This window comes from Gambusia affinis, linkage group LG20, assembly GCF_019740435.1.
Source record: "Gambusia affinis linkage group LG20, SWU_Gaff_1.0, whole genome shotgun sequence".
Taxonomy (NCBI): domain Eukaryota; kingdom Metazoa; phylum Chordata; class Actinopteri; order Cyprinodontiformes; family Poeciliidae; genus Gambusia; species Gambusia affinis.
In genome coordinates, this window is record NC_057887.1 from 20845604 (window position 1) to 20856919 (window position 11316).

General features: G+C 36.8%; 1 protein-coding gene across 2 annotated transcripts; it reads left to right on the plus strand.

Moving 5' to 3' along the window:
* Positions 1-252: 252 nt before the first annotated feature.
* On the plus strand, positions 253-10279 carry rundc3ab (RUN domain containing 3Ab). Of its 2 annotated transcripts, XM_044103307.1 has the most exons (11): positions 253-666; positions 2234-2349; positions 3253-3380; positions 3498-3583; positions 3994-4083; positions 4176-4256; positions 4451-4613; positions 5564-5721; positions 6649-6768; positions 7581-7681; positions 7774-10279. In XM_044103307.1, exons 1-11 carry the CDS (start codon positions 560-562, stop codon positions 7914-7916), a joined length of 1293 nt encoding a protein of 430 aa, XP_043959242.1. In that variant the 5' UTR covers positions 253-559; the 3' UTR covers positions 7917-10279. The 2 variants fall into 2 exon arrangements, with proteins under 2 accessions (XP_043959242.1, XP_043959243.1); XM_044103308.1 differs by lacking the exon at positions 2234-2349 and having other exon boundaries at positions 384-666; positions 7774-8323.
* Positions 10280-11316: the final 1037 nt, after the last annotated feature.

Below are 11316 nucleotides of genomic sequence, written 5' to 3' on the forward strand. Positions count from 1 at the left end.
TTAGTAGAAATATGAATTTTATCGTATAAATACAGTAAAATTTCCAGTATAAATTTTAGCTTAAAAAAATTCTGGCCACCACAGCTGCAGAGATACAGTTTTTTTTTACAGTGTAGTATTGTGAAATTTGTCCTTGCGTTAAATATCCTCTACGTAATGTTATCTGTTGAAATAAAATGTAAAAAAAAAACAAAACAAAAAACACTGGCACACTGGAGCTAATACGTCATGTCCCTCTGTCTGTCTGAAGATGACGCACGCCGCTTACGTCACGATGAAGTCACCATTTAGGTGGAGAAATCGCGATAAGACACGGGCGCTTTTGAGTCCTCTAAACGCAGGAATCATAATAAACCCGGGTCATCTGATGATCCGATGAGTTTCGGGGGTTTGCTTCCTTCGCGCCGCTTCAGAAACACGCAGTCGCGCTGCTGCAGCCGGACGGCGGACGTGATGATGCGGCCCGTCAGCCTCAGCATCCTCCGCCGGCAGTGACCGCGGAGGAGCCGCGCGCGGCCGGCAGGGAGGGGTCCCTCCTTCCCGGGGCTTTTTCCTCCGCATGGAGCCCGGATACCTGCAAGCAGCGATGGCGATGGCAGAAGTGTCGAAGAGGGTGTCGGCTCGAAACGTGGCGGTGGAGAGAAAAAACCTCCTCACGGTCTGCAGGTAAGTTTAATTAAATGTTTTACTTTAATATTCCCTTTTCTGTTCTGTTAATATGAATTATAATGAATATAAACAAAGGGAGGACATGTGATGGTTCTGGAGGATGAATTGCAGTTTATTTTTGTGAACTCTGGTTGCCATGTTGGTAAGCGTCCTGGCACCCCAGGGACTGAGGTATCACGTTATGAAGCGGGCCGGCCGTAGGCATATGCGAGTTAAGCAGCTACTCCTCTAGCAGCCCCCAAAAACACTAAGATAAAGTAAAGTAGTAATTTTTTTACAAATACTGTTTTACTTGAGGACAATATTTGGATATCCTGCCCACCTCTGCGAAGCTAGCCTGATAAATACATGTATGTAAAATAGAATAATAAAACACTAAGTACTGTTACAGATAGAAAATCTATTTCTGTTATTTTTACAGTTGCAGAATTATCTGTCTCCAGTTAAATGTCTGTTCCAGAAACCTTTGGGCTCATTTTTAGTGAAGTGGAGAATGATTCGTCCTGCTTTCTGTGCTGCTGCGACCGCGATGCTAATGTCCTCGCTTTGAGGACAGTCGTCCAGTTATCATCCAACCCAAACTCAATGAGACATTGTTGTCTTGGGAACAATGGAGGCTGAAATCGCTTTGTTAAGTTAAGCTTTGTCTTATCAATGTGTGAAAATGGACAGACTCTGTGGGTTAAAGTTATACATTAATTAACAGATTAGTTTTACTTCAATTTATTTGCTGAAATTAAGTTTTGTTATTTTAAAGAACAAAATTACAATAATTCATATAAGTAACAAAAAATAACAAAATCAGGCAAAAGAAAATGTTTCCTAATCAGTTTCTTTCAGTAAAAAACTTATGAAGCTTTAAGAAAAACAGCAGAGGAGTTTCTGTCTGGTGACTTTTTGGTTAAATCATCCTTCTTTTTTATTCAGTGGGTAAAAAGCCACACATTTTACTCAACTAAGAGTAGAGATATGTAATAAGAAAATTACTCAAGTAAAAGTAAAAAGTACAGTGTAGTAAAAATACTCCTAAAACTAAATTTATATGTATATAAAAAGGTTACTACTATAAGAAGGAGACATTTTTGGAGAGCATTTATGTTGCTGAAAAGTAAAAGTTTGGTTAAAATCTTTTCAAGAATCAACCTTTAAAATCTGAACAGATGTCAGTCTGCGTATAAACAGAAACATAAAAGCTCTACAGTAAACTCTTTGTTTGAGCTTCCTGACAGTCGGCATGACCAGGTTTTCTTCGCAGGAAGTGGATGACATCAGGCCGGATTACAGAAAGGAAGATGCATCAGCAGTGATGCTCTCAGTAGTCACCAGAGTGTAATATAACAATATGGAGGATTAAATCATGTCATCACCATTTCCTTTCCACTAAGAGACAAATCTGCTTCCAAATATCAATTAGAAATTCAAAATATTTTTAAGAAGCGCTGCGATAATGTTAGATTTTAACATTTTTACCAGTAATTTCCTGCCATATTTTGATTATTGTTAAGTTTCCTGTTGGAAAATCTATTTTCCAAGGTTACTTAATTTTTATTTCTCTCCCATGCAGGTTTTCCGTTAAGACTCTGTTAGAGAAATACACTGCCGAGCCCATCGATGATTCGTCCGAAGAGTTCATAAATTTTGCAGCAGTCCTTGAACACATCCTCAGCCACCGTTTTAAAGGTAGCAAACCCAAATATCAGAGCCCAACTTCAGGTTGAAAAACAAAAATAATGAGATGCTGGCAATGATTAAATTCCCTGGATTTAAATTTAACTGGTTCATGGTTATGGGGCGCCATTTACAAAAGTTATTGTCAAAAATTAACAGCAATAATTTGGATTATTTAGCCTGTCATGAGAGTAAAAAATCTGGGTTAATTTAATTTTGCAAGCTAAATAATACATTTATAAACTGAATACTAATTTCAAATGAAGTATATAGCTTGCTAGCTAAGTAAGAAAGTGTAAACTACACATTTAGCTAGCAAGCTATATATTTAATTTACCACCTAAATATTTAGCTTAGCAACTATTTAGGCGCAAACAAAATATTAAGTCTTGTTTGAAACTACATACTGACCAAGCAAACTAAATAATTAGTTTGGAGCAAAGTATTCGGCTAGTAGCTAAATATTCAGTTGTTTAGCGAAGCATTTAGTTAGCAAGTTAAATATTGTGTTTACCAACTAAATATTTAGATTAGCAATTGAATATTTAGCTCCAAACTAAAGATTTAGCTAGCAATTGAATATTTAGCTCCAAACTAAAGATTTAGCTAGCAAGCTAAATATTTAGTTAGTAAAAAAGTTTTAATTTATTAGCTCTATGTTTCAATCCAAACTAGACATTTTATTAACAAGCTAGCAAGATATTTTTACTTGGTAAAGTAAATATTTAATGTCTAGGCTAAATAGACTTAATAGACTAAATTTAGCCTAGTTAGCATGTTATTTAGTTAGCATGAAAATACTTTGTCGCAGACCAAATAACCCAAATCATTGCTGTTATTTTAACAGCCTATTGATGGTTATGCTGTTTTCAACCTAAATATAATTTATGTTGTTCAAATGTTTTTATTTTCCAGGCTCTGGTAGCTGGTTTGACGGTCAGAGAAGTTATTGGGACTACATCCGCCTGGCATGTGCTAAAGTCCCAAACAGCTGCATCAGCAGCATTGAAAGCATGGAAAACATCAACACATCTCGAGCGAAAGTGAGTCACAAAAAAACAACCGGTAGCTGTTAGCGAGGAACATAGCATAGCAGCATAGCATAGCACCATAGCGGTGTTGGTGTAAACTGTAGCCGTCTTTCCATTTGATGTTTTCAGGGTCGAGCCTGGATGAGAGTCGCCCTCATGGAGAAGAGGCTGTCTGAGTACATCGCCACTGCTCTGCGGGACAGCAGGACAACCAGGTCAGACTGACTGTCTTCCAAAGTGACTAACGGTCCTCCAAAATGGCTGACTGAATGCCGCCAAAGTGACTAACTGTCTTCCAAAATGGCTGACTGTTTGTCCAAAATGACTGACTGTCCACCAAAATGGCTGACTGTTCGTCCAAAATGACTGACTGTCCACCAAAATGGCTGACTGTTCGTCCAAAATGACTGACTGTCCTTTAAAGTGACTAACTGTCAACCAAAATGGCTGACTGTTCGTCCAAAGTGACTAACTGTCCACCAAAATGGCTGACTGTTCGTCCAAAGTGACTAACTGTCCACCAAAGTGACTAACTGTCCACCAAAATGTCTGACTGTCCTTTAAAATGTCTGACTGTCCTTTACAGTAACCAGGTTCCTCTGTGTCTGTTGTCTTTGTTCTTCAGGAGGTTTTACTCAGAAGGAGCTATAATGTTGAGAGAAGAAGCCACAGTGCTAACAGGAATGCTCATTGGTGTGGGAGCCATAGATTTTAGGTACTGGGATTGACCTTTGACCCTTGTACAGAGAGTAATATTTTTGTTGATGTAATTTATGGTCTTAATTTAGAGCGTCTTCCTTTCCGCAGTTTCTGCCTGAAAGGAGAGGCCCTGGACGGGAAATCCCCGGCGGTGATCGACTACACTCCATACTTGAAATTCACACAGAGGTAACGGCTGCAAAGCAGCAGATAAGGTTGTTTAGACAGCAGCAGGAATGTTCAGCGTTTCACTCTGGAGCTTTAAAATGAGAAACGAGCTGCATCAGTCGGGTCGGCCATCTTACTCTAAACAGTAAAACAAGATGGCTGTAAAACAGTCACAGAGAGAGAGAGGGGAAGTACAGCAGTTGTTTTCTGTGCAGCTATGAATACTTGAGTGATGATGATCGGCAGAGTGTCGACAGCAGCGCCAGCGACGACAGCGTCCCCGAGCATCCGTACGTCCCGCTGGTCACCGACGATGAGAGCTGGAGCACAAAGTGCCGCAAAATGGAGCAGAGGTTCAAGATCGTCAACGCTCAGAAGGTGTTCGCACATTTCACTGCTTCATCCCCAAACAGACTCTCAAGTTAGAGACACTGTGGACGGAAAAACAGGAGAAAAATTCTGCCAAAAAATATTATTATATCATGATTTCTGAGATTCATTTCAACATTTCTTAGATGTTTTCTAGTAATTTCTGACTTTTCAAGCTCTGAAAATGTAAAGTTGTTTTCTTGAAAATTTAGTCTCAGTCTGCAGAACTGGAGCTGCAGTTCTTTTGTTCGACTTTTCTAACTGAGAATTTTTTATTTTTTATTTTTTTAAAATTTGAGTTTAATCGAGTTTTTTCTCACAAATTTTTGACTTTTCAAGCTCAGGAAATTTCAAGTTTTTTACTAGAAAATGTCTGAACTATTTTCTACCTTTGAAGCTCAGAATTTAGTTGTTTTTTTTTATAAAATTTAAGATAAAGCTCAAAATTTATGATTTTTTTGTAGCAAATAATCTTTTTTCCAGATATATCTTTTCAAAAAATGTTAAATTAATTGTAAAATTAGCTATTTTTTTCTAGCAAATTTTCTACTTTTCAAGATGACAAATATATATTTATGGAGGTTTTTCTTTTAGAAAATTTGAGATTAATCTTAAAAGCTTCTCAGTTTTTCCAGAAACCTTTTAACTTTTCAAGCTTACACATAAAAACCTTTTTTAAAAATTCTGAGATAAATCTCAAAATTGTTAATTTTCTTGTAGCAAATTTTCTACTTTTCAACTTGAGAAATTTTATTCTATTTTTTAAAAATAATATTAATGTGCTTTAATAAAATTTTATGTGAGAAATCAACACAATTTAGTTAAAGATTATGATTTTTGACATAATCATAATCTAAATAATCTCCTAAATAATAATGTGATTATTTAGCATATTACTAAATAATCACCAGTGCATTTTGTGCATAAAAATCAAACATAAATTTGGAAACCGTTGTCAGGGGTACCTGGAGGAGCTCGTGCGCCTGCGTGAGTCCCAGCTGAAGAACACAGAGACGGAGAACAAGAAGCTGAAATCTCAGCTGGAGGAAATTCAGAGCCAAAGCCAACAGGAGAAGAAGGAGCTAGAGGCTGTTATCCTGGAGCTGCAGGAGCAACTGTGAGTCCACTAAACGTCTTCATCATGTCTGATCAGGTCACATCAGATCAGGGGAATCTCCCAGACCTGAAGGTTTTGGCAGCTTTACTCAACAGGACAGGAATTCATCCACAAAATTAATGGTAGCACACGCTAACAATTTAGTACATCTGAAAAAATGTATTAATATCTTTGTACTCTCTCTGTACCAAGGCTGCAGCCCATTTAACTCACCACCAATCTGTAAAGGTGACCCGTGCATGCACTCTGGGTTACACAAAACATGTTTATTTCAGTTGTTGCACATAAAAGTTTTAGATAATAAGATTTCAGTCTGCGCAGTTCTGCCTGTTGAGGCAGGCAGAACTGCGTTGACGATCAGAATGAGCTGTTTTACAGCGTCCTGTCGCTTTAAATCCAAATAAGCTGCTGCAGTTGAAAATGGCTGGAAACAAGTGCATAATTATACAACCGTATGTCTTTGAAGAGCATTATTAGAGCCTCCTGCACAACCAACAAAAATGCAGAAAGTAGTGGTTTCTGGACGGTAAGTCAACGACAAAACTCTTGTCTTTTCCAGCAGTCATTGTACAGCAGCCATTGAACAGTTTTTACAGTGTTTGTAAAATCAAACACGCTGGAGCTCCAGTTGGGTTGCTAAGTAACGGGCTGAGTTAGGCTGGGGTTGCTAGGTGACGGCGCAGTTTTGTCATTTTCCACACAACAAAAAACATTAACTTATCACCAAAAATAGTTGGGTGTTTTGTTGTTTGTTTAAGCGCGTGGATTGTTTCTTGAATGAGTTGAGACCCGAATGGAAGAATAAAAACGTGCAAAAAGTGAATTTTGCATCATAAGTCGGCTTTAATTTAAAGGAGGTTCTTTTTGGTTTTTGGAAGAAAAATAAACCAGAATATTTCCGCCATGTTTCCCTCTGCTGTGCATTAGGACGAGCCTGATTCCATGCGACTCCAACCACCTGGCCAAAGATCTGCCGATCCCCCTCATCAACCAGTGGCCGACCCTTGACCCCTACAACATCCAAGAGGACATGAAGCTTTTCCGCAGGTTTGACTGGCAAAACTTCACCTAAATACAACAATTCATTATTATGATGTTGGAATAACAATCTTTAATTCAGTGAGGCTGGAAAATACAAAATATGAGAAGTTTGAATAATTCAAAGGTCGTGTTAGTGAGAACAATTTATCCTACAAAATTAAAAATATAAATAGTTTAATTACAGATTTTTTTTATAGATTGCTCTTGTAATCTATGTTTGTTTCCTTCTAGTTACACACTTTTTATTTGTTTTTGCTGTTATGGGCATATCGTTATTTTTCTTCCTTTGTTTTTCTGTTTTTCAGATTCTTTTCAGTCTCTTTTATTGCCCATTCTGTTTTTATTCTTTGTTTTACTTTTTGTTGCATTTTTCTTCTCTTTTTGTGTCACGTTATGTTTATGGATTTAAAGGATCCAGGTAGTCGTGGATTAAGGATTTAAATATTTCTAGTTATGGATTCTGGGAATTCTTAGATAAAATTGGCATAATATTCATGGATATATTTGGTTTTTGGTTTTTTCTTAACAAACCATCTTTAAAAGTTTTGGTGAAAAAATCATATTAAAAAAAGTTTTATTTTGTACCCAGTAAAATTTTTCCACTGGATAAATGTGTGTTAAATCACAGATTTATTAAAATTACCGACTGAATTTTTCTTTCTTTTTTTGTTTTAATTAAATCTACTAGACCAGAAACAGAGCTCCCTGCGAACAGGAATATTGACTGCATTCAGTTTGTCTGTCAGTTAATTCAGATTAATGCGACTCCGGGCCGGCTGCTGAGCGTCTCCCTCTCTTGTCCTCCTGTTGACCTGCAGGAGGAGTTTCCCGAGCACAGAGCTGCTGTCCGTGGAGGTCAGCCTGGACTCCGACTCCCAGAGGATCGAGGGCAAACAGAACGGAGGAACCTGGTGCACAGGTGGCGCTGCAGCTGCTGAAATGTTTACTTTTAAAACTTTAAATGATTATTTACCCTAAATATTCAAAATGGCTGCTTTGTTTCCCCTCCAGGAAAGGACTACACCCCCTCCATGATGGGCCTGTGTGGGTCTTTGGCTTCTCTGCCAAGCACCAAATCTCTGGCTAGCTTCAAATCAAGTGAATGTCTGGTCAACATCAGCACAGAGAACAGCCCTGCTCTGTCTCCCAGCTAGGGGGCGCCAAAGACGCACTGGAAAAACAGACAATTCAACTGTTAAACAAAGTGACTGCTCCTCACTGCGATGGCCTGTTAGGGCCTCCATAGATACAAAAAGAAAGTACATTTCTGCAAAAAAAAACTCTTAAATTTTGAGATGAATATCAGAAATATTCTGGATAAAACAAGGAGATTCCTGAGCTCCAAAAGTTGAGAGGAAAAATTCTTACGTTTTGAGATTCATCTCAAAAAATTTCTAGCACAGAGAAAAAGTCAAAATTTTGCCAGAAAAAAAAAACACCTCTTAAATTTTGAGACTAATCTCAGACATTTGGTTAGGAAAATCAAATAAATTTCTGAGCTGCAAAAGTAAACATTTTCAGATTAATTTCAGATAAATCTCAGAAATCTTGCAGAAAAAATGTGGAACTTTTTTTCTGTTTAAAAGTTGAAAATTTACCAAAAAAATCTCAGTTATTTTGAGAAAACATGAACATTTCTGAATTTGAAAAGTTGTAAATTTTGGACGTTTGAAACTGAAAAAATAAAATCCAAGAGACGAGTTCCAAAATTTCATTTTGTGATTAATGTCAAAATTTAAGAGTTTTCCTGTCTTGCAAATTTTCAACTTTTCCAGCTCAGATTTTTCTCTAAATTCTGAGATTATTTTCAAAATTTTTGACTTTTCTTCTCACAAACCTAAGTCTTTTGGAGCTCACAATTTTTCTTGTTTTTGTTTTTTTTCTAGAAGATTTCTGCGATTAATCTCAAACTTTTGGAGCTTCTTGTCAGAAATCTAGCCCTTTCTTTCTGGCTGTGGCACGCCGTCGTACCTCACTGATGTGCGCTTTCATCTGACCCTTGACCTCTACGCTCTGAGCCCGTTTCTCTCTCTCCTGAATCAAACTTGAGTGAAGGAGGATCCTGCATGTCCTGAACTTTTCCAACACGGATGCAGAAAAAGCTGCTGTACTGCCTCGTTCTTCATTTCCGCTGCATTTCAGAGCCGGTTTACGCTTCACGTAGATAAAGTCCCACATCACCGTCCGTCATCACCGTACATCCCTGTCCGTTGAGTCCGCTGTCTTTATCAGTCCGTCTGTGTTTTCTCTCTGTTGCCTAACAGGCAGACTGGCTCAGCTGTTGTAACATTTTGGGATATAAAAGCAGCATTTTACGATAGTTAAGTACAATATTATCAGAGATCAGAGCGAGTTGAGGCTTTTTATAGTGAGCCAAGTGAACTATGGTGAAGATTATTTAAAATGTAACAGAGAAAGTATGTAATAATCCAATTAGATGCTGATTTTAGGACATGTGAGTCTGCCTCGGTAAACCTGTTGCATAAAAAGACAAAATGCTTTGGGACTATGCAGGATGAATGTTCTCTTTGTGTTTTTCTACCCGCTTGATGAAAAAGTTTGAGTAGATGAGAACTAGTGGATCTGCCACGTGTCTGTGTGCCTTTGTTCCCTTTGTTTTCATTTCCCGACCACTTTCATGATGCCCTCCGTACTTAATTGTAAGATCTGGTAAAGATATGAAGAAAAAAAAAAGGTGGAAATAAAGTCAAATTTCACTGAAGTAGCATATCTTTTGAAACATTTAGTTAAAAAATTCAGTGATTACAAAGTTCCACACAGATCATAGTTAACAGTGAATTTCAGTTGTTTATCTTTATATTTATTCAGGTTTTTTTTCTAGTACGTTCGAAATAAGACAAAACTAACTTAAAAGTAAAATTTCAGCAAAATATAGGAGCTTTCTAAGTCAACAATTCCTCATAGTGGATGAACATATATGCAGAAAATGCCCTGTTATGAGTGGAACTTATACATACAGTACATTTTTCATCAATATCAAGCAATTATTGACATAAAAGTCTCCTATATTTTACTGGGCAGTTACCTGTAAGTTAGTTTTGTCTAATTTCAAGTGTACTAAGATATTTTCACTAGAAACAAAACTCTCAAAACCAGAAAGTTGTGATTTAAATTGTAAAACAAATTTAACATAATCTTTCCCCATTGAATAATTGTGATTAAATCCGGTGTTAGATTTTGCTACTGCAGTAAGATGTGAATTTATTTTAAACTTTTTACACATCTTTAACATCGTGTTCAGTAAAAATGGAGGACGCTGTAATTTTTCCTCCATCAACATTTCAATCTAATGCCGTGTGGTTGAAAGCTGGAAATCATCGCATTACTTAAAACTGCAATAAAAACTGCCTTTTTTTGGAAACAGTAATTGCTGGTGTGTACATGTTGTTCCCCCAAATAAGCATTTCACTGTCAGATATAGATTTACATTTCTCGATTATGGGGTCGTTCCTAAAGTTGTTGGATGGATTGGAGATGAAAGTCTAGCCATAAATAAAAGTAATAAAATGAATACTGAGTTTTTAAAAACTTTTTTGGTGTGAAAAAGTTCTAGTTCCACTGGCAGATTAATGTCACTTATCTGACAATCAACTGGCACTTCGCCGTTACCTAGCAACACCTGCCAAGCCCAGTCCGTCTCCTAGCAACCCAGTTTGAGTTCCGCTGGCAGATTATTTCACTTATAAACATTTTTTTCTTCATTTTACGGTTGAATTAGCACATTTTTCATCATCAATATTAAGGAATTATTGACTTGCAACAAGCTCCTATGGCTTGTTAAAAAGTTACTTATATGTTAATTTTGTCTCAATTCAAGTGTACTAAGATATTTCACTAGAAACTACACCAAAAATGCTTAGTAAGATTTGTATTTTTTGCATTGTAGGCAGTTAGCACACGTTTCATTCAGGATGTTAATTCCTGACGCACCACCTATTACTATTTCTTTTCTGTAACTAACTACCAAATATAAACAAAATTTTCCACATTAGAAATTGGTCTGATGTACATTAAGAAATTATTAATTTAAAGATAGCTCATATCTTTCTGAAATGTTACTTATGTGTTAGTTTTGTCTAAATTCGAGAGAATTAGACTAGTAATTACACATTACTTTGTAAGTTTTGGGGTTTTTCAGTTGACTTGATGTTGGTTTTCATTTATGACAATGAGGAAAGTCATCTAACCCCTGGAGAAACATGAAGCATTTATGACAACTGAAAATTACTCTTTTGTGTCACAATGAAGAAATTCTGGTCCACATTTCTTTGCAGAATTGATTTAATTCAGCCTCACTGGATGGGTTTTCAAACTAGACCAAAAATACTTGGTAAAATTTGTGTTTTTGCAGTGTATCTGAAGCCCCCTGAGATGTTCTAACCCCCAGAATGACTATTATAAGTTTTAACACTTTAATTTTGACTAAAATCTTCATTATTATGAAGATTATTTGGGCCACAGAAGACTTTAGTGTTAATTTTAATCGTACTGTGTTGAGATTCAACTTCTTTTTCACAGCACTGACAAAGTTAT

Coding starts and splice junctions, on each gene's coding strand:
- rundc3ab (XM_044103307.1), top strand. CDS start 560: ATGGAGCCCGGATACCTGCAAGCAGCGATGGCGATGGCAGAAGTGTCG. Junction 4,614..5,563: donor AGATCGTCAACGCTCAGAAG/GTGTTCGCACAT, acceptor AACCGTTGTCAG/GGGTACCTGGAGGAGCTCGT. Junction 6,769..7,580: donor GACATGAAGCTTTTCCGCAG/GTTTGACTGGCA, acceptor GTTGACCTGCAG/GAGGAGTTTCCCGAGCACAG.